This window comes from Podarcis bocagei (genome assembly GCF_964188305.1).
Source record: "Podarcis bocagei genome assembly, chromosome: 4".
NCBI classification, from domain to species: Eukaryota; Metazoa; Chordata; class Lepidosauria; order Squamata; family Lacertidae; genus Podarcis; species Podarcis bocagei.
The window spans coordinates 67,697,756-67,721,322 of record NC_138128.1 but is presented as its reverse complement, the minus strand read 5'-3'; the positions used below and the strand labels follow the sequence as shown (position 1 = coordinate 67,721,322).

Here is a 23,567-nt window from a genome sequence, read left to right as displayed (position 1 = left end):
TGTTCTTTCGAATACAATCAGCAGTGCTATTTTTATAGAAAAAGAGGTGCCAGAACTCATCACTTGTTCTCTTATAATGGCAATGGCGCCCACCTGAGAGGTTCCAGAATTGAGTTCTGGTGAGTTCCGGCTAAAAAAAAGACCTGACAATCATCCATTCAAAGCTTCAATCAATACATTAAGCTTCTTTTAACATAATTTAGGATTTAGGTTCTACCTGAGCCCAGTGAAGCAAGTTCTGAACCGATATCCCAGCTGGCCAGTGTGATAGATACACATCACTACGACTCTGTAAGAAAGAAGAGCAAAGTGGTTAGCTGAATTCATCACAAAGTACAACAACCAACTTCACTTACATTTGGTTTGTTTGAAGAAAACAAGTACACCAGAGCTCAACATCTGGATATTATGAAGGAATCAGTGTTTAGTTAGTAAGTCCACTCACTACCTAAGGCTCTTCCAAAGGCCCTGATGAGGGAGCGCAGCATTGGCATCCTGTCCAGATGAGACCATAGCCAAGCCTGCACCCGGGATTGGCAAATGGGGGTGCAGGCTTGGATGTGGGCGAAGCCAGGTGGCAGAGCTGACAGAAGAAGAAAGCTTCCCTCAGGTCCGTATTCAGGACATCTGAACAGCTTGCACCTGGAGCCCTTACCTGAGTTTTTTCATCGGGGTCCCCACCCACCCTTGGTTCAAGTTGCTGCTCAATGACCTTGCTGTGGTTATGATGGTCACCACTTTCTGGGCCAGGTAGGAATTTGTCCACAAGGCAAACTGGCTCTGGCCTAGTGGTTTTGCCTATCTCATGGCAATCATCACAACCAGGCTTTCTTGGCAGTGGTGCCACCCTGTGGAACACCCTCCCATCAGATGTCAATAAAAGAAACAACTATCTGACTTTTAGAAGACGTTTTAGAAGGGAAGTTTTTAACATTTGATGTTTTATTGTGTTTTTAATATTCAGTTGGAAGCCACCCAGAGTGGTTGGGGAGGCCTGGCCAGATGGGCAGGGTATAAGTAATAAATCTATATTATTATTATTATTATTATTATTATTATTATTATTATTATTATTATTACTATTATTACTATTTTTACTATTTTTACTATTACTATTACTATTATTATTACTATTATTACTATTATTATTTATTACTGGGTTGGTCACTGGGGTAATCTTAGTCTTGGATGGAGGGGAGGTTGTAGTCTCTGCCTGCTCCTCCAAACCCTGGGGTATTCAGTTAAAGGGATCCAAGGGAAGGTGCCATGTCCTTCTGCCCAGTCAGGGGCCAGAGCTCTCTCCCAGACGGCGGTCCCTGTTGGCGTCACCCTATTTGTTGTAAGTATTAGGAACCCTAGCACAGATTGACCTACGGCATCACTTCCAACAGGTAGGACAGAAGTATTTTGATTGCCCCATGCCCAAGCCAAACCCTTCATCTGTATTCAATAAAATTGTGGCCTGTTTCAATCCAAAGCAGTCTCGGTTGTCCATTAATTCTCCAGGGGGTTGGGGACTGAGGTGCCTGATGCCTGGCCTGCAATTACATGCACCTCTTTATGGAGATCAGTTTAACACTCTAAACTAGCTGCCATTCCCAATATTATGTTACCAAACAAAATGGAAATTTGGCATTTCACTTTTAGCTGTTCCACAATGTAAATGCATTTCTTTCTTTCTTTTTTATTTTTTTAAAAATATTTTTATTCAGCAAATTTAACAAATCAAATTATAAATCAAATATAACCAATTACATTTTCCCCTCCCTCCCTCTCCCACCCTCCAGAGACTTCCCTCAGCTCCCCTCTCTGATTTGTTCATACATATTATTCTCTGCATGTTGTAAAGTTGTGTCATATGTTCTACTAATAAATTTGTGGATGTTTATTCAAAACCTGCCAAGGAGTCCAAATCCTTTTCTTGTCTTTTTAAATAGTTTGTAAATAGTTCCCATTCCTCCTTAAAGTCATGGTTGTCCTTCTCACACAGTTTATGTGTTAACTTTGCCAACTTCACATAGCTCATCAGTTTTTCTTGCCATTGTTCTTTTTGGGGGATTTCCTCATTCTTCCATCCTTGTGCTAACAAGACTTTTGCCACTGTTGTTGCATACATAAATTTATTTTTCTTGGCAGGTCTTGTCCTAAAATCCCTAACAAAAATGCTTCTGGGTTTTTTGCAAATGTTATTTTGAACATTTTTTTTCAATTCATTGTATATCATCTCCCAAAAAATTTTAACTTCTCTACATTCCCACCACATATGATACAAAGTACCTTCTTTTTCTTTACATTTCCAACATACACTTAACCCAGTTTTATACATTTCTACCATTTTCACTGGTGTAATATACCATCTATACATCATTTTCATTATTTTTTTTTCCAAAAGAGGACAATCTGTAAATTTCCAATCTACCTTCCACAGCTTTTCCCAATCCTCAAATTGTATAAAAGGTAAAGTGGCCCCTGACCATTAGGTCCAGTCGTGACCGACTCTGGGGTTGCGGCGCTCATCTCGCTTTATTGGCCGAGGGAGCCGGTGTTTGTCCGCAGACAGCTTCCTGGTCATGTGGCCAGCATGACTAAGCCATTTCTGGCGAACCAGAGGAAGCACACAGAAATGCTGTTTACCTTCCCGCTGGAGCGGTACCTATTTATCTACTTGCACTTTGTGCTTTCGAACTGCTAGGTTGTCCTATATCTTGTGCCCATTTAATTATGACTGATTTAACCTCCTTATTTTTCATTTCCAATTCTAGCAGAATACTATATGCTTTCTTCAACAACTTCACTTGTTCTTCTATATGCCTCCACACACTCCTGTAAATAATCAGAAATCTTACCATATTTAGATTTTTCATATTAAAGCCAGTTCCTAGGTGGATAATAAAGCTACAGAGATATTCAATTAAGAAACGGTTACACACATGAGTAGCCATCCATTTTACAAATTTGCTTTGAGGTAACAACTGCTTAGTTCCAAATATTCCCTGCCAAAAGAAAAACATCAGTACATAGGTCATTTTGTTATTCAAGCCTGTTTTCCTAGAGATACGTCTAATAATGTCAAGTAGCAACAAAATACCACAAAAAAATATTGCCCACTCATGGTGACTCCCCCCCCCCCCCAAGCAAGGCCTCAGCTCCAAAAGGGAACAAACTGGACAAGACAATGTTCTGGGATTTTAGAAACTGGCCACAACTTTGTTGGTTCCAGATGTAGGTTGGATTTGGCTTAGGTGTTGTGTGTATATCCCTCATAGCCCCCTGGCAGAGAGCTGTGCCATGGCAGGCAGTGACGGAGGTTCATGCTCCAGCACCGGGGGGCAGAGAGCAGGCAGGGGCAGGGTTGGCGCACGTCCCAGGGGCATGGTGTGCATCCTGGGTGCATGGCGTGCTGCCCGGAGGGGCATGATGCGTGTCCTGGGGACATGGTATGATGCCTGTGGGGGCGTGGTGCCCAGCGCGGGCAGGGAGCAGCTGCGATGGCACCCCACCAGGATCACGCTGCAGGGGGCAGTGTGCTTCCCCCACACTCCTCTTCCTCCGCCAGTGACGACAGGGTCAAGCCCAGGATTAAAGGGTTATCCACAAACTGCAGGTCTGCACATATAAACCTCCCAAGCTGCTGAAGGAAGCCCTATGGCCCATCTGCTGCACCCCTTAGCTTCTGGACAGAGACTTCCTACTAGACCCCTCTAGTTCCCTGTTATTGCACTAGTCTGGGTTAGGGGTGATACATCACATCACCCCCAGGCCTTACCCATCACCCCAGACAGTGAAATTGCCAACTTGCCACCAAACCAACCTACAATTGCAACCAATCAAAGATCCTTCAACTAATATTTATTTCCTTTTTTTTTAATCATATTTATTAAAATTTCCAATAATAACAGAGTAAGAAAAATAGAAGAGATAGAGAAAGAAAGAAAAAGAAAGAGAAACTTAAATCCTTACTTTCATAACCTTCTTTCTGGGACTCCCTCCTTCCCCTCCCGACTGTATTCCCCTTTCCTTAAGTTGGTTCCACAAGCTCTCATTCCCAATTTAAAACCAGTATGTTTAACCCATTAGCCAAAGTTTATACAATCTTACCATCACTCCTCATCTTTAACAGAAAGAATAAAAAGATTATTCCCCCAAGATCTGTCCCAATTTCCTTCCACGAGCTCCCCCTTTTTTAAAAAAAAAAACATGTTAAATTAAAATACCAAAGTTATATAAGAAAAAATAGAAGACAAAAGATATAAGAAATCAAAAAGTTGGTTACATAGCCTTTGGATTCCAAAACTCCCCCTCCCTTCCCCGGTTTGAATTCCCCATGTCCATCAGTCTATATGTTATCAGCCTGGAGATCTCAAGTCCATAGCCAGATTTTTCCCCGTTTCGCCTTGCCGGTTTTCTTTTAATTTGTTTATTTTAATGATGTTTAACTTCAAAAATCCAGTCAAATAGAGGCCTTTAGTTTCCTTAGTCTTTGTTGCTCCTCCCATTGCTCTTTCCGTGTCGTAGTTAGTCCTTTGATCTTTTTATTCCTTACTTTCTCAGGTTTCTTATCTTGTTCAGCTGCTAAAACGTTCTTTTTCCGAATTCTGGTATCTCTACAGAGGTTTGTTATTCAGGAACAAAAACATACGTCCAGTCCCTTCCTTTCTTCAATAGAAAATTCTATTGTCTCCTTTTAGTGTAAACACCTCTGTAGACAAAATACTGCTTCCGTTTTGCCGCTTTCCCAGAGAATAAGTCCTGTGCTCAGCCCAGAGTAATTTTCCACATACGACCACTTGTAATGTCCCGAAACCCCTCTAGGGGGATTGCAGTAACTTTGTATCCTCTAATCCAAAAGTCAAGTTGTTGTTTCTTTTCTTCCCGACAATTTATGTCCAAATAATGTCAATTTGTAACAGAGTTAGCCAACAAAATACTTGTAACAAAGTCCTCTTTATATTCTCAAGCTTTGACAGCTACTTTGACAGCTGTCAAAGTCTCCGTCTCTCTTCGCCAGGCTTTGCGAATCGCCCCGGTTCCCGGGGGGGTTGCCTTTTCCCTCTCACCCTCCACTCTTCTCCTCCAGCACAATTCTTGTAATTTCGCATCGTGGAATTAATGATTTTTACCAGCGGTAAACTTCTGAATCGATCTTGGTTACCCAGTCCTTGTTTTAGAATGTTTACAGTCAGGGGGGGATTGACTTCCTTTTAAGATCGCCCCCGCTCGTGCCGAATCCGAAAAAATTTCTTTTTTTCTCCTTTTGTACCCGGTTTCCCAATTACTCACGGGTTGTTGTTGATAGTCCGAATTTCAAATGGAAGAAGCCAGCGCTCTCCGTCGAATGGCATGCGGCTGCGCTCGGCAGGGGAAGCGATAGACCCAAAGCACCACGCCACTCCCCGGCACCCGATCCGAAGCCTTTAAAAAGGCTCTTTCACGAGTCGGGAGGGCGCTAGCGGTGCCAGCCGGGTCCCCATGTCCACGGGCTCCGTGCCCGTGGTTTTTGAGGGTCCCCGCGTCGCCGGTGGACCCAGCCCCTGCCGAGCAGACTCCCTCCGGAGCTCGGAGGGAGTCCGCCATTCGGCGATGGCGCCAACCCGGAAGTCTCCAACTAACATTTATTTCCTGCAGGGGGCAGATGTGTGCCATCAGGCCTGAATAAGTCCATTCTGTCAGGTTTGATGTCCAGGTGTTGGATAACACAGCCACCAAGACCCATCATTGCTTGACACAGTGTCCGATTAATCTTCACAAGGGCAGCATTTTGTGGGCTGGCTTGTTGGCACCAGAATACCCATTAAACAATCTATGGCCTTTTAAACTGTGTGTTGTTTCTGCTTGTTATTATGGTATGTCTTTTTGTGTTTTTAATATTGTAAACCACCCTGTGATGTTGGCGTGAATGGTAGTATAGAAATCTAATTAATACATTAATTGATAATTCAAATACTACATGCACAGTCAGGCAGAAAAAACCCTTCTATAGTCAAGACACAGACATCGTAATTGTAGCTAAGAGACAAGATGACAGCGGTCAAATGTATTTTGACATGTGTGCAATGAGCAACTGGCACCCTTCTGAAGTGGTCCCCATAACATTAACATCATTTCAGTAAGAGCTTGAATATGCAAACGACTTGTAGTTATGCAAACATAGCCTCAAAGGGCACTGCTTGCTAAACTGCTTGCCATTTTGCCAAACAGTTGTGCTATAAATTGCATAATTCCTCACTAATTTCAACAAAAGTGCTTTACTTCTCTATAGTCAGCATGGTGACGTTAGGGAGAATGAATTTAGTGTCATGCCTCTCGTCTTCATTCCCAGGTTGAGAATGCGAGGAATGGCTCTTCCACCAATCTGAAAGGGGCATTCAGTCTGCTTTTACCAAGGGTAGAAATAGGTGTGTTTGCATTAGTGAAATCACATAAAAAGGGGAGTCGCCTGTCTCAGTTCAGCTGAGTGCAGGGAAGACCTCCTCGCCCTGTCAATGATGCAAGCTCTGCTGTTCCTGCAGCTCACAGTTGAAACATTACATGTATGGGAAACATTACTAAGTAGGAAAATGGGTGGAGAAGTGGCTGCTGCTGAGCCACCCCACATTTCAGCTGTTAGGTGGGGAGGCCTCCTGCTTGTGAGGAGACCCTTCCTAAAGCCAGGAGAACTCTCCAGGGTGTTTCCCATTTGCAGGATTAATTTGCTGGCCCCGCTTGTACGCACGGTTGGGCGCAAATAGAACACACATAATGGGGAGTTACCTATACCAAACCCTTTAATATTGGCACTTGATACAAACAAAGGTATGAGGATCGTCCTCACACTGGCACCTCTTTTTACTGCCCACGTCAGACATTTTGTGCTGGCACCCATGACACAGCAAGATAAAAAGACAGGCACACCCTCCCTTTTTTTTTTACTCAAAAATAGTCCTAGGTATAGAGTAGCTAAAGCAATACTCTGCAGCACTGGCCAGATTGAGCAGCTTAGGTGTCTAAAAGAATGACAAATGGCCTCAGGTCAAATGATGGGTATATTCCCAAGTTCTTAGCTACAGCCAAAGATATTTGCACACTGTAGTTTAAAGAAGTATTTTGACCAAAATGCATACTTTGAGCTTGTGTTCAGATAACCCAAGGAACATCGTCAATGCTGGGTTGGGGAAATCTTTCACGGTGACTTGTGGTGCCAATCCAAAGACCATTTTTATCTTCTGGGCGAGCTGCGGCATGATTGAAAATGCAATGAATGCTAAGAAACAGAATGGGAAATAGAAATAGAAGAGAAATGAATATGGCAACCAATGCAGTCTTGATCAAAATCCAAAAACAAATGATTAGCCCACTTTTCTCACAACATTATTGCTTTTACACAGTGGTACCTCTGGTTACATACTTAATTTGTTCCGGAGGTGCATTCTTAACCTGAAACTGTTCTTAACCTGAAGCACCACTTTAGCTAATGCTGCCTTCCGCTGCTGCCACGCGATTTCTGTTCTCATCCTGAAGCAAAGTTCTTAACCTGAGGTAATATTTCTGGGTTAGCGGAGTCTGTAACCTGAAGCATCTGTAACCTGAAGCGTATGTAACCCGAGGTACCACTGTATTGCGTATTGTAAGGCTTGTGAAGAAGTGTTTGCCATCGCATACGCATGATGGCTATGACAAGTGCAGGGGCAGCCTAAAGAATGGACACTGAGGCTGGTATTGGGTTGAATTAAACCACAACGTTATTGATTACAGGAAAGAGTAGGTATGACCAAAGCACTGGGCATGTATCCAGCATAAAGGCAGCCCACCTGCTATCTGACAGGAACCTGGTCGGGTAGACTTTGGCCTGGGGAGTCACCCCTGACATGAATTGGGTTCCACAACTTGGGAGAAGTGTATTGGCCCATCAGTCCCCCTGTGAACTCCCAGACAGAGAAACCCCCCTAACAGGGTGCCCCTGAAACTAAGAATGTAGCCCAATGGGTGGGTGGGAAATCACAACGGTCAGTCAAGCAGGCAGCTGCCCCCTTAAATAGGCCAGGGGTGGGCTGAGCACAGCCTCCAAGCCCCTGCCCCTGACAGGCCTTGGGGTGTTGCCCACCCACACCTGGTTGCTGCCAGTACGTTTCCGAGCACAATTCAAAGTGTTGGTGCTGACCTTTAAAGCCCTAAACGGCCTCGGTCTTGTATACCTGAAGGAGTGTCTCCACCCCCATCGTTCAGCCCGGACACTGAGATCCAGCTCCGAGGGCCTTCTGGCAGTTCCCTCATTGCGAGAAGTGAGGTTACAGGGAACCAGACAGAGGGCCTTCTCGGTAGTGGCGCTCACCCTGTGGAACACCCTCCCTTCAGATGTGAAGGAAATAAGCAGCTATTCTATCTTTAAAAGACATCTGAAGGCAGCCCTATTCAGGGAAGTTTTTAATATTTAACGCTGTACTGTTTTTAACACTTGATTGGGAGCCGCCCAGAGTGGCTGGGGAAACTGAGCCAGATGGGCGGGGTATAAATAATAATAATAATATGTTGTTGTTGTTGTTGTTGTTGTTGTTGTTGTTGTTAATGCCACAGGGAGTGGCACCAGGTGGCCATCGTGGACCCTCCATGGACCCACCACAGCTGTGCCATGTGGCAAAAGCTACCACCTAGAGCCCCAGGTGACCAGATATTATGGTCACACACTTCAGGCCAAAATAAACTATGGCAAGAGTATTGAGCCCACACTCATATCCCCTTCTCTTGTAGGCCTTAATGCAATACTTCCAGGGGTTGCTAGACTACAGCTTCTTGTTATATCCAGACTGGGAAACTTTTATTTAAATTGCAAGTACAAACCTGTTGATCCTCGCTTGAAATCCAGGATTTCAATGACATTGAACAACAGTTTGTCAGCTCAAGGAACCCAAAGCAAACAAATACACAGTTAGCAAGGTGTGTAGGGATGATAATAATAATAATAATAATAATAATAATAATAATAATAATAATAATAATAACAACAACAACAACAATAATAATAATAAAAACAACAACAACAACCTTTATTAGGCGTAGCTGGGATTATTATACTCCACACACAACTTTTTGTCAACCCATAGCAGCTATGAAACATTACTTTTATGGGAAACATTACTAAGTAGGAAAATGTAGGAAACCTACAGAGAGATTGTTATTTACAATGCTTCTCCATAGGTCTCCATGGTCTCCAAGTGAAATCTCTACCATAAACAAGATCTGTATTGAAATTAATATACGACACCAACCATACAAATAAACATGTTGCTATTAGAATGGTCTATGTGTGTTTAAGAAGCCTTCTAACCTACCCATTGTGGTGCCCTGGGAATGACCAATATAAAATAATTTCTCCTGCCCGGTTTTGTTAAGGATAAAATTTATGAAAGCTGGAAGGTCATATTTAGCCATTTCATCTTGACTGCAAAGGAAAAGAAATAATAGACTATGTTTTACAGACTTGAATATGCAGCGAAATCTACATTGTGGAAGCCAATGTTCTCCTGACTACTTCTATAAACATTATGAAACATAGTAATTATGATTAAGCAATAACTCATCCTCCTTAGAAATTTCCACTGGCACTGCTCACTATTAGTCTGTGCCACATTATGAGTTGTTCACTGCAAACTAAAAAAGCTCACTACATAGTTAAGAGCAAATATCAGCACCTAGAGAGCCAAATAAGGCAAACCTGCAGAACACCCCTGCACATAATAGGGGCTGCCATCAGAGTGCCAGCTAGGCAGTATAAAAATGCAACACAAACAGATTAGAAGAGGGAAATGAGTCCATCTGTTGTTGACACTTTTCTTCATGAAAAAACATATAGCACAACTCTAATACAGGAAGAAAAAAGAGAAAAAAACCATCTTTTTTTAAAAAAATGGGAGTTTCAGGAGGAAAAATGTTTTTCCTGTGGGCAGCCAATGGCTCTGCTTCCCCTCCCCCCAGGTCTGAGGAGCTTCAAATTCTGGCCCAGTAACTGTACTGGGAATTCACAGGACCCACAGTGGGTTCGTCCACACCCAATCTAATTACACCTAAAGTGCAGCTAATCTACTAATATCTGTGGAGTTCACCCAAGACCATATTTCATCCTTTGGTGCTTGAGTTACCCCAACGGTGTGGGTCATATTGTTGTTGGCAACCGCCTGTGTCAGGAGATAATGGAAGGGTGTGAGTTGTGGGGTGAAGTCAAGCCATTAAAGAGTTAGGATGCCTGCTGTGGCTGTAGAATCTGATACAGATATATTGTGGCAGCTGGGGCAAATGAAGGCATCTGGATGTGTTGTTGCAAGTGCACCATGGTGCTCCTTCTTTCTGCTCTCCTCCTCTGCTGTGGATGTATGACCTGAATGACTGTCTCCAGGCACTACAGCCATCTGCAAGGGATTCCCACACAGCAGTGTTAGCGTCGCCAGCCTTCATGCCAGATTTGCGGACAACTTTGTAACACAGAGTTGGTCTTCCAATGGGCCTGGTGCCTGAAGCCAGCTCTTCATACAGCACATCTTTTGGGAATCCTGCCAACTTCCATTCTTGATCAAAGCATGTAATTCCCCAAATGAATAATATATGCAATTTCTTTAAAGAAACAACTACCAATTATACAGTATATTTGGAAATGTGTGTGTATATATATATATAGACACACACACACACACACACACACACACACACACACACATTTCTGCTCCTTCATATTTTGCATTATCAGGGCACTGTTCAATGGTGAAACAGAGTAGAAAGAGGATGGCAGATTAATCATTCTAAAAGGAAGACTAGGAACCAGAAACACATAATGAAGTTTAGAAAGCTCCCTCTACCTGAATCGCCAGAATTCTTCTTGCTCCACAGTATAGTTGATGTGTTTCATGGACCAGGTGGTCCCTCTACTGTTTCCTAGCCAAACATCATAGCCAGCATCAGCCAGTACGAAGCCCAGGCTGTTATTGTCCAGATTTGCCACCCAGTTACTGCCAGAGCAAAACATGCCATGTTGCAGAAACACTACGTGCTTTGGATCTGAAACAGAAGTGTTTTAAGTATAGTCATAAGAAGTAACTTCTGTGTCTTTTTCCAAACAAGACAGTGATCCATCAGAACCTTGAATGGCATTGTTGCCATTCAATATTGCAAGTAGCAGCCAGTGAGGTGGTGCAGGTAGGGCACTGTTGCTCTCGTGGCTTCCCAACAAACTGGGTTTCTGGTGCTTACGGAGAGGGAGAGGGAGAGGGAGAGGGAAGGAAGCAGTGCATATTGGCACAGCCAATCCAATTCTCCCATCTCTGCATGCCATACCAAGACAAGCTCCCCCAACTTTGCACCTCCCCTCTTCCTCTCAATGAGCTCCAGTGAAGTGAAGTGTTGGGAAATCAGGAGAGCAATGGTACCCCACACATGCCATTTCACTGGAAGCTACTGTATATCACCCGCTATAAACTTGGGGCACAGAGCATGCATGGCCAGCAATTTCACATGTCTGGAATAAATCACTCCTGAATGCAATATGAAAAATTAGAGGTCCCTCCCTCCAAAGAAATATTTTATTGTTTTTACTTATTTGTAAAAGACGTAAAAGTCAATGCTGAACCATTCCAGCAACCTGCCATAGAAGCACCAAATGTCTATTTAATTGCATTTAACTTTTAAGTCATTTCAGTTTTTATTTTTTTATTTTTAAAAATATACATTTATACAACACTCTCTGTTTTTGTTTGTAACAAAAAAGAAAATGATAGCAACTGAAGCAAAGATACATTGTATACCTCACACTACACATGACATTACAATTTATGAAAAAAGGAAAAAAGAAAGAAAAGAAAGAAAATGAAAAAAATAAAAATAAAATAAAGAAGAAGAAAAGGTAGTTGAGGTTTTACAAAGACTTCCAAACATTCTCATTGTACATTATCTGTTAAATACACTTTTACCGCAGTTACTTATTTCTTTTATTTTTTTATCATATTTCTATGTAAATTGTCAATTAGCTTTATATACTACAAGGCTCAGTCTAAGTCTGCCAAGACATTACCCTTTATACAAGATCCTACAAACAAGAAGGAAAAAGAAATTCAGAACTGAAGGAGAAGAAATCATAATTATGAAAGAAGTCCCACTACGTTTACTAAGAAAGAGACAAATACCACTTTCTGACTAGAGCCCTAAAAGTGAAATCAATATTTTGTCAGGATTCAACCTCAAATAGTGTTTTTTATCTGTTAATAGTTCGTATTTTATTCTCGGTTTCTCCCCGTTCCATATGAATCTCGCCATATCTCTTGAACTAATGCCCAACTACAGACCAATATCTTTACTAAATTGTGACTATAAACTTTTTGCTGGAATAATTGCAAATAGATCAAAAGAGATATTAAAAGAAATAATACACCCCAATCAAGTGGGTTTCTTACCAGGGAGACAAATATTGAGTAACACCAGGAATATTGTAAATATTTTGGAATATTTAGAATTTAAAACTGATAAAAAGCAGCACTTTCCTGCTGGATGTGTAAAAAGCATTTGATAACATCTCCTGGCATTTTATGAAAAAACAACTAGAAATATTGGGAGTAGAAGGGCAAATGGGAAAGGCAATAGAAGAGATATGCCAACAACGAAAAGCACGGTTAATTATAAATGGAAATATGACTGAAGAATTTCCAATTACAAAGGGGACAAGACAGGGTTGCCCCCTTTCACCCCTGTGATTTATATTAGCTTTGGAAGTTTTGTTGCAAAATCTTAGAAAAGATAAAAGGAATTACAATTGGGAAAAAATCATATAGTTAGAGCATTCGTGGATGCCTTGATAATAACAACACAAGACCCAAAAGAATGTATCCCAGAAGCGCTAGAAGTAATTAAAGCATACGGAAAAGTGGCAGGTCTGAAGGTAAACTACCAAAAAACTAAGATATTAACTAAAAATCTAAATATGGAGGGGGGAGAGAAATACAACAGCTGACAGGATTAGCGATTAAAGGCAAGGTAAAATACCTAGGCATCTGGATATCAACAAAGGGTATTAAACTTTATGAAGATAACTGCACCAAAGTATGGAAAGAGGTTAAGGAAAATATGGAAAACTGGACAAGATTACAACTCTCTCTATGGGGCAGAATCTCGGTAGTTAAGATGAATATACTTCTCAAAATGATATTTTTATTTCAAACAATTCCGATACTGGGAGGGATGAAGTGTTTTCAGGAATGGAAAAGAGATATGGCAAGATTCATATGGAACGGGGAGAAACCAAGAATAAAATACGAACTATTAACAGATAAAAAACACTTTTTGAGGTTGAATCCTGACAAGACAGAGGTACTGTTTTTGGGGGACAGGAGGCGGGCAGGTGTGGAGGATTCCCTGGTCCTGAATGGGGTAACTGTGCCCCTGAAGGACCAGGTGCGCAGCCTGGGAGTCATTTTGGACTCACAGCTGTCCATGGAGGCACAGGTCAATTCTGTATCCAGGGCAGCTTTCTACCAGCTCCATCTGGTATGCAGGCTGAGACCCTATCTGCCTGCGGACTGCCTCGCCAGAGTGGTGCATGCTCTGGTTATCTCCCGCTTGGACTACTGCAATGCGCTCTATGTGGGGCTACCTTTGAAGGTGACCCGGAAACTACAACTAATCCAGAATGCGGCAGCTAGACTGGTGACTGGGGGCGGCTGCCGAGACCACATAACGCCGTTCTTGAAAGAACTACATTGGCTCCCAGTACGTTTCCGAGCACAATTCAAAGTGTTGGTACTGACATTTAAAGCTCTAAACAGCCTCGGTCCAGTATATCTGAAGGAGCGTCTCCACCCCCATCATTCTGCCCGGACACTGAGGTCCAGCACCGAGGGCCTTCTGGCGGTTCCCTCACTGCGAGAAGCCAAGTTACAGGGAACCAGGCAGAGGGCCTTCTTGGTAGTGGCGCCCTCCCTGTGGAACGCCCTCCCACCAGATGTCAAAGAGAACAACAACTTCCAGACTTTTAGAAGACATCTGAAGGCAGCCCTGTTTAGGGAAGCTTTTAATGTTTGATGTATTAAAGTGTTTTAATATTTTTGGGGAAGCCTCCCAGAGTGGCTGGGGAAGCCCAGCCAGATGGGTGTGGTATAAATAATAAATTATTATTATTACTACTATTCTGAAACTAAATCAACTCCCACAAAAAACTAAATTAAATAAAAAATATCACAACCAATTCATGACTTGCAGTCAACATGGACTGTGAACCACATACTCTAGCTTCCCTTTCTCCCTGCCACCATACTTTTCCATTTCTCTAATAGCTCAGGAAAAGAGTAAAATATGCTTGACCACATCAATTTATACGGCCCATCTCTTTCAAATTTATAGGAAAAAAAGAACAAGGACACACTCAGAAATCATAAGAATAGTCACACATTACCAAACAAATGCACTATGTGTTCTTGCAATAACTCAAAGTTTTGCAAAGCAAGGAATTGTCATATTATAATTATAATGAAAATTCCCCACACTATTGAACATTTGTATATATGCACACACACAAATTATAACTCCAAACACAAACTCACCCTTGTTTGACTGATTTCTTTTCCCATGAGGAATTCTGTTAATACTCAAGATATACCCATCATCTGTCACCACTTCATATTCCTCACTGGGATATCCTTTGAAAGAAATAATTTCGCTCTGCAAGGCCGAGAGAGTTTGGTTGGGAAGGTTATAAAGTGACTAAAAAATGCCTAAACACTTATTTTCACAGAAAACAATTGGTAACTAGAGTACGCAGATAGGTGAAAAGCCAGTTAAAGTAGTAAGATTGTGAATGTGTCAAACACAATCAGTTGTTTGCCAGTTCAAAAGAAATCTAAGAATTGATTTCCTGCCTCCCTCTGGCGTAATTAGAAATGAAGGGAGCCTTCTGTTGCTGAGGGTCTTGGTGTACCACTTAAATATTTTTCTTCTTGCAGTTGAGCAATTATAATGAACTCTGCAAGATGCTAAAGTTGCCACTGTTGGAGCAACTAAATGAAGCTCACAGAGCACTGGCGTTCCATGAAGCACAAGCTGGGAACTACTTTAGGCTGCTTATTCTTTTAAAGAAAATATTGTAAGCGATGCTGAGCAATCATGCATTGGCAAGACAAAGTATGTATTCAAAATAAAAGAATAATAAATACCTTCTTGCCCTCTAAAATCCCAGCAGCCCATTAAAAAAATGAACTTCAGTTATATGGAGTATAGCACCATTAAGCACCACTTATTGCCAAAGATTCCTTGAGGTAAGAAGACAGGAAAGAAAAGGTTAATGGCTTACAATATTCATGGTAGCTTCTGGATTTACTTTTCTTCTTTTAAAAAATATTTCTGAAGTAAGGAGGACTAGGACAAGGCCTGCCCCCAATATGAAGAGCCACATCCTTGACTTGCCTGGAAACAAATCCATATTCCAGAACAGATATATGACTCCTGCTCCACAGAGCTAGATTGAAGCAACTGTCGATGAGATGCACTTCATTATATTCCACAGGAAGAAATTACAGGTGGCTTAAATAGCTTGCTACTGTTTGTCAATTACAAGCAATGCCTCCCTGGTGAGAAGAAAAATTTTAATGTAATGATGTGATGGAATTGTCCCTTGCTTAACTTCCAACCTACTCAGAAGTCATTTCCACTGAGTTCACGCAAGTGAGCCTTGATAAACCTGCTTTATCTCAGGATCATGCTTTTGAGCCCTATATTGGGCAAAAAGATTCCTGGGTTTTACGAGATGTACTCCATGGTCCCTTCCAACTCAACAGTTGTACGAATCTTATGAAACTCTTTCCTTGGATCTATGCTCTCTTTTCATTTGCCATCGCAATTCATCTGCTGACCTGATGAGTAAAATGCAAACAGAAAAACCACACCAAAGTCTCCCAAGTAAGCAGAGCACTCAGGGAGTAGGAGAAACTGCTAAGAAACAGGAAATCTTAATTTCATATACTGTATAAGCTCCTGGGGTCTGTCCTGACAGTGATTGAGATCATGGGGTCATAGTAGATCGCTTGCTAAAGATGTTGACCCATTGTGTGGCTGCTTTGAAGGGGGAAAAGGTGGATTTCATGCTGGGGATCATTAGGAAAGGGGCTGTAGATAAAGCTCCCAATATCATAATGGCATGAGGACCCAAGAACCCGTTGAGGTGCTAGACCAGTATTTGGAGACAGTGAAAGGCAGGATGTGGATCAATTTTTAAAAAACTGAATTCTGAAAGAACATAAGTGCTATGTGTTTCAAGTTCTCCAATCTGGAAAGTGTGAAGATGGACTGTTCAAGATGGAGTTGCAGTCTCCTGAAAGGAATAGACTTATTGTTTAGTGATTATCCTGGATTATTTCAATCTGGATGGAGCTAGTAAACAGCTGCCTTGGACACAGAATTGACCTGTGCCTCCATGCACAGCTGTGAGTCCAAAATGACTCCCAGGCTTCACTGAAGCAGAACCTGGAGGAATTTTACCCTTATGCTTTTCATATAATCAGTTATCCATATAATCAGTTATCAGTTAGCCATATATACATATATAACCAGATATTTCTATGATGATTTTATATAAACCATGTTTGAATCGTGAAAGCTTCTGCTTGGCTTATAGCAAACTGCTTAGAGCTGAAAGGTCCTAAATGAACTCTGCCCTAGTACCCTCCCTTGTTCTCTTCGATGTCTCACTGAACAAAAGGGGGGGGAAGCAATAAATCTGATGTGCTGGCACTTCCCCCCTGTACCAGACAGGGTCCTGAGCAGCTAAACAGGATGGTGCTAACTGATGCTAACCCCAGTATGTCCCAGTATAGCAGATGGTCGTGTAGGAGCACAACAGCCGAAGTTCCCTTTTTGCCTTAAGTTTCTGTTTCTTGCCATAAATCTGGGGGAAAGGTTAAAACTGCATGTTCAGACTGTAAAAGCAGAAGTTGGGAGGGAACTCTTTACATGATCAGGGAGCAAAGCTTGAATGCGCTCATTCGTTTATTTTTGCTGCGGTTTGTGATTGTATCCGATTATGTCATGATCTATGATGTATGCACTCAGATATAAAGCCTCTGGGCACTAGAGCCCAGTCTTTTGTAAATGATTCCACTGGATCAATTATTGCTCAGCAATAAACATCACTTTCTTTTTCTCCACTGCTGCGTCTGTCAATTCTTGGACACTATTTGAGTTGGTCACTGGTACCTTAAAATCCTTGATACACACACCTGGTCCTTCAGGGGCACAGTTACCCCATTCAGGACCAGGGAGTCCTCCACACCAGCCTGCCCCATGTCCCCTGAAAACAGTACATCTGTCTTGTCAGGATTCAACCTCAATCTGTTAGCCGCCATCCATCCTCCAACCGCCTCCAGGCACTCACACAGGACCTTCACAGCCTCCTACGTTTCCAAAGTGTCTTTTTCCTGCGCCTCCCTGGAGATACTACAGGCAGAACATGGAACCTCCTTGGGGTGAAGCAAGTGCTCTACTACTGAGCTAAGGTCCACCAAGGACAGTAGTCTAATACATGCTCAGAACTTGCAGTCCAACAAGTAGGAATGGATATCAATGCAGGTATTGAAACTCATTTCCAATTGTGTTTCATCTGAAGGTGCAAGCTTTTAAGTCAGTGTGACACATCAGGTTGCTTTCAGATTTCAGCTTTATTGTTCTGGAATACTCTGAATCTAGAGTGGGTAGCATTCAATTTAGTCATGGTAAATAATGATAACTTTGTAACATGGTAATTAAGGATAACATGGTAACTTTGTAAAACTTAGTTCAATACCATCCAAATCATGTTTTTGAGAAGCTTCATTAAAATAGTTCATCAAGTGCAGGTATGCCTTTAAAGAACAAAGTACAAGTTGCAAACATGTAGAGCTGTGAAGTTACAAAAAGTGGCTTCCCATAAGTTAGTTCTGCAGAACAAGTAAAGGAAAACTATTCACAACATTTCAGTCTTGAAAATATTACTCTAATAAAGTTAACGCCCGAAGATGTACACAGGTTCAGACATTGCTAGAACAAAGATATTAGCAGAGATTGGCACTCTTTGGAAAGCCTCGCTATCAGCCGATTGCTGGAATTGGCATATTGCTACACACGGAGCTTTGCAAGCCATGACAATCAGCTGGATCACCTCACAGGATTGTGACGTCAGGTGATTGACAGTTGGGGAAGATAAGGCCCGAGCCTGCTGATCACATCCACTTCCCCACCACTGCTCTGCACTGACTGGCAGATGTTCTCCAGGGCTTCACAATGGGCTCTTTCCTGATCCCACCGGGAGATACTACAGGCAGAACATGGAGCCTCCTAGGTGTGAAGCAGGTGTTCTACCATGGAGGGCAGCATTCTAATACATGCACAAAACCTGCATTCCAACAAGTAGGACTGATATCAGTGCATATTTCAAAAATTCTTTCCAATTGTAGTCTCAAGGTGCCAGTCTTTCAGTAACTGTGACATGTCAGGTTGCTTTCAGGATGCAGATTTAGTTTTGGAACACTTGAATGTAGAGCTGGTCTTCCTAACTGTGTTATGGCCAGTGGGGTGGCATTCAATTTAGTCATGGTAATTAATTTCAATACTTCTCTGAGCAAAATTTAGTTCAATCCAAGATCATGTTTCAGAAAAATTTCATTAAAATAGTTTGCACATCATCAATACAATACCACAGGTGCTATCAAGGAACTTATCTCCACTCTACCCTGCATGATATTTGGGAAGATCAGATATACCTTCCAATATACATTACTGTGCAAAATTAGGGGCAAGTCATTTCCCTTCTCCATGACTACTATTTGTGATGAGAAGTCCACTTATGTTTCAACGCCTCCATTAAAGGCACTTCCGGGTCTGCAGGCAGACTGCTCACTCAGAGCATCCTGATTGCTGTGAGGAAGCAGGAAGGGTGCTCAGGCAAAGCACCTCCTCAAAAAAGTCCGAAGGAAAAGTTTGGGTTCCAAAGGGTCCAGCAGTGTCAAAGGACGCTCTCTAGGAGCTCCCAAAACTTCCAAGGGAGCCAGGGGAGATCCAAGATTGAGCACAGACACACAGCGCGATCGAGACCCACAGCAAACTGCCTTAAGGGCCTCCAAAACCTCCCCCCCCCTCCGGCTGTGGCTATTTATCTGCATGGAAAAAATCTGCAGGGACTAAATTAAGTATGAGAAAAATACTGGCTAATGGTTATTTTTAACAAGCATTCCAGGCGATGAGCTGAGTTTAATCTGTGATTTGCCTAAAGCACTGGATGCAGAATTTTTAGACTTTATAAATATTTTCTAACAAGAGAGCCAAACTGGAAAGAATTCTAAATATTGTGGAGGGAAAGAGAAGAAAGCGGGATGTTGACATTGTGTGTGTTTTTAATATATATTCTAAGGACTATTTTTTTATTTCCTTTGCTCCTTTTTTACAATTTAAAAGACACTGACACTGTGGGATTGAATTGAATTTTGTCTGTTTTCTGCTTTTTTGCCATCAAGATAGATGGTTAATTTCTCTTTATTATTATTTATTTGGATCTGATGGGGACTAGATATAAACTGGAGCAGGTGTAATTTACTTTTATTTATATATGGATTAAGAGGTGGGCTTTTGGAAGAAACTGAAAAAAGGGAAAAGGAGATTTAGTTTGAAAGACACCAGAATTAACATAAATAAATGGATAATTTCAGGGGCCTTTGAAGCAGCTGAAGAAAGAGTCACACAGCTGAGAGACATGGTTTTTTGTGAATGAAAAAGGAGACTTGTAAAACCTCTGTTTGAGTTTAGAAGGGGCAAAATTGGGTCTAAAGGCTTCCTTTTTTATTTTATCCACTTTTTTGTAGCTTGGGAAGCTTTGTGAATAAGTTGTAGTGAAAGAGGGAAAACAGGAAATACCTCCACTAAAGATGCATGGGTTTAGATAATTATATGTGGTGCATAAATGTTATTTCCTGAGGGATTTCCGTACTTTGCACAGACAGCTTAGTAATAGTGTTTGCATTTATAAACATAGGGATTTCTTTCCATGGTGAATTTTTCAAAGTAGTAGCAGTTTCACTCATCATCACAGACTCATAGTGCTGGTTTCTTGGAGGACTATTTCAGGATCCCAAACTCACTCATAATTCTGCATAAACTCAATTATCTCTTCATACAAGCACAGTGGGGCATCAAGGCCCAAGAAGAAATCCATGTGTTCCCAGTCAGGAATAAACTTGTGGTGAAATAAGTTTGGGACCTGAGGCAGCAACCAGGCAACATCCTTTGGGGTTGAAAGCAAGTCGTTTCCACTGCTCCAGAGAGCTGTTGGAATAGTCATTTGTTTAATTTCATAGGAAGGTGCTGGTTCCTAAAAGAGAGGGGGAAATAACCATTTAAAAAATAGTTTGTAGCTTAGGACTCTGCAAAAACTTCCTGATCAAAACAAACACACATATAAGGGGAATATAAATTGAGCAGTTAATGTGCATAACAACTGGACAATTGTGCAGATTTACAAGGCATCATAGAGAATGTGCACATAATCCATGAAGAGGAAATTGTGCACATTTCCTGGTTAATATATATAAAGGCTCCAGCAGGCCTAGGGGAATGTGCATAGATTGAGTGACCTTTGTACATTGTCTGGCCATTATGCATAATCTCCAAACACTGCCAAATTCCACCATAATTGCTCCCTCTAAACCTCCTTGCTCAAACTTCAACTCTCCACATGCCTTGACAGTCAGTGCAAGGGCTCCTAGGATTGCTTGGCATTGTTTTGTGCCTCTTTTTTTACTTTCTGGGCTCTTTTATGGCCATTTTTGCATTTTTCTAGTGATGTCCAGGTTTGGCGCAATGTGCGTGTGCACAGTCACGAGTCAATGAAAAGTGCTTAAATTGGTCATTGCCTGTATTTGGAATTTAATCACAGTGGTACCTTGGTTTACGAACTTAATCCATTCCAGAAGTCCGTTCTTAAACCAAGGCGTGCTTTCCCGTAGCAGCGGGGGACTCAATTTACAAATGGAACACACTCAACAGGAAGCGGAACATGTTCTTATTCCAAGGCAAAGTTCACAAACCAAAACACCTACTTCTGGGTTTGCAGCGTTCTTAATCCAAGTTGTTCACAAACTAAGCTGTTCTTAAACACTGTACATTCTTTTTATAAAAATAAATTAAAGTGAGAGACTGAACTTATACATAAATGATGCTGCATAACAAAATAGTCCACTGGAGAAGCATAGAACACCAAAATGCATTTTGCATTTCACTTATCCAGAAAGTCTGATTGAAGGACATTAAGAACATCTTATGCAGGCATTTAAATTATCTAAAGAATATGATGGAAGAAGTATAAAAACACCTCATGCACTGTACAAAAAGCTTCATTTTATTCAGATTACTACATAGTTTTTCACATGGTGTGGTTATATTCTTTTGATATATGTTCAGTTTATGGAATTAAATATAGATTTTGCTAACATATTTATGGGCATCACAACCATTATGTTTTCTGTATGTACATATATACAGCCTGGTTATAAACTTCATTTAAGTTTATAACTCTTGACGTTCTTGTTTTACATTGGAACTTCATATTATCCACCATGTGTTATACGAATAGCAGCTTTTCCCACCAGTAGCTATGGCCAAGCCTTACCAGTATCTACCCTCATATAAGCAGACAGAGAGAGAGAAAGAAATGCAAATAATGAGAAATTCTTACCTGATTGTGGTGAGCCATGTTTTCTTCCTTGCTTCCCCAGTCAAAGCCTTTGAACTTCCCAGTCTTCTTACACTGAAAAAGAGGTGTACCATATTTTGAAAAATCAAATGGGAATATGATGGTGGTGGTGATGATGATGATGATAATGATAATAATAATAATAATAATAATAATAATAATAATAATAATAATAATAATAATAATAATAATTCTATACCACCCTTCATCCAAGGAACACAGTTCAGTTTACAATACAAAAGCACAAAAACGCATAACATAAAAACAAAGGAACAAACACACACACCCGGTTTAAAAGGCCATCGGTGATGTAATTAGCCAAAAGCCTGGGAGAAGAGGGAAGTTTTTGCCTGTTGCCTAAAGGTAAGTAATGAGCTGCCTAGGAGAAAGCATTCAACAAGTGTGGATTCATCACAAAAAAGGCCTGTTCTCATGTTGCCATCCTCCAGACTTTTTGTGGACGGGGCACATGAAGAAGGGTCTCAGATGATGGTTTAAGGGTCTGGGTCCGTTCCTATGGGGAGAGGCAATCCTTGAGTATAGTGGTACTGAGTCACTTCAAGGCCTTATAGGTCAAAACCAGTACCATGAATTAGATCCAGAAACTGACTGGCAGCTATTGCAGTTGGGCCAGGATTGGTGTTATCTGCCCAAACTGTCTTGCCCCAGTGTGCAAACTGGCTGCTGAATTCTGCACCCACTGAAGTTTCTGAACTGTCTTCAAAGGCATCCCCAGGTGTAACATGTTGCAGGATTGTAACCTATAGGTTACCATCATCATCATCTTTTAATTTGTATACCGTCTTTCTATCTTACAATACTCAAGGCAGTTTACAAGCTGAAGAAACAAAGAATGTATACATTCTAATGCAATCTAATAATGCAGTCTAATACATTCTAATTATACAATCTAATGCAATACAAAAATGTGATAATAAAACATAACTTTAAAATACGCAACCTAAGTCAAATAAAGTAATATTCAATATTCATTAGAATAGTATAGAATAATATTAAATATCAGCATATAAAAATTAAACAGAAATCCACCCTTAACAATTACAATAAATAATTTCTAAACTATAATCAATAAAACAACAGCAAGCCATAGTGCATAAAATAATACAACACAAGTTGAGAAGCAGAGACTGGAGGGTAGGGCAAGGCAGGTGGAAGGAGGCCTTGCCTGATGAAGTCTTTCCCGTCACAGTTCTTCTTCCAGGCACTGCTTCCTTATGAGGACTTCCAGGGCTGGGGGGGTGGGGCAAGGCAGATGGAAGAAGACCAGAGCATAGACAACTGAAGTTAGGCTATCCCTGCCCAGATAGGGGCACAGCTGGGCCATCAGTTGAAGCTAATGGAAGACACTCCTCACCACCAAAACTACCGGAGCCTCATGTGACAGCAAAGGATCCAGAAGTACCCCTAAGTGATGTACTTGCTCCTTCAGTGGGAATGTATCCCATGCGGGATAAAATTGAACCTTAAGGAACCCCACATTGAAGGATCCACACGACCAAACAGCACTTCCCAAGCATCACCATGCAAGTAGAACCAGAACCACTGCAAAGCAGTGCTGCTTAGCCCCAACTCACAGAGCCGCTCCAAAAAGACAGTATGGTCAATGGTATCAAAAGTCATTGAGAGGTCCAGGATAATTAATAGGGACACATTTCTAATGTCTAGCTCCAACAGAAGTCATCATATCAGGCAACCAAAGCAGCTTCTGTGCCAAAACTGGGCCTAAACCCCAACTGAAGTGGATCTAGAATATCCCCGGGGCATAAACAGGAATTAGTGAATGAATCAATAGTCATGCTGTAACTCAGGCTATGCAATAATGTTTAATCTC

General features: G+C 41.5%; 2 protein-coding genes across 2 annotated transcripts in view; both read right to left on the bottom strand.

The window, feature by feature from the left end:
• Positions 1-15,518, bottom strand: part of LOC308584737 (putative lysosomal acid lipase/cholesteryl ester hydrolase) — a 29,208-nt gene extending 13,690 nt beyond the window's left edge. The window contains exons 1-7 of the mRNA XM_081189749.1: positions 15,296-15,518; positions 14,550-14,667; positions 10,824-11,022; positions 9,306-9,415; positions 7,101-7,240; positions 2,847-2,993; positions 218-289 (exon numbers count right to left, since the gene is read on the bottom strand). Coding sequence (XP_081045875.1) covers positions 218-289; positions 2,847-2,993; positions 7,101-7,240; positions 9,306-9,415; positions 10,824-11,022; positions 14,550-14,667; positions 15,296-15,424 — 915 coding nt within the window. The 5' untranslated portion in view covers positions 15,425-15,518. The remainder of the gene's footprint in view (positions 1-217; positions 290-2,846; positions 2,994-7,100; positions 7,241-9,305; positions 9,416-10,823; positions 11,023-14,549; positions 14,668-15,295) is intronic.
• A 2,272-nt stretch (positions 15,519-17,790) lies between these two features.
• The window catches only part of LOC308584781 (putative lysosomal acid lipase/cholesteryl ester hydrolase), a 40,812-nt gene continuing 35,035 nt past the window's right edge, over positions 17,791-23,567 (bottom strand). The window contains exons 3-4 of the mRNA XM_081189848.1: positions 21,698-21,769; positions 17,791-20,335 (exon numbers count right to left, since the gene is read on the bottom strand). Coding sequence (XP_081045974.1) covers positions 20,102-20,335; positions 21,698-21,769 — 306 coding nt within the window. The 3' untranslated portion in view covers positions 17,791-20,101. The remainder of the gene's footprint in view (positions 20,336-21,697; positions 21,770-23,567) is intronic.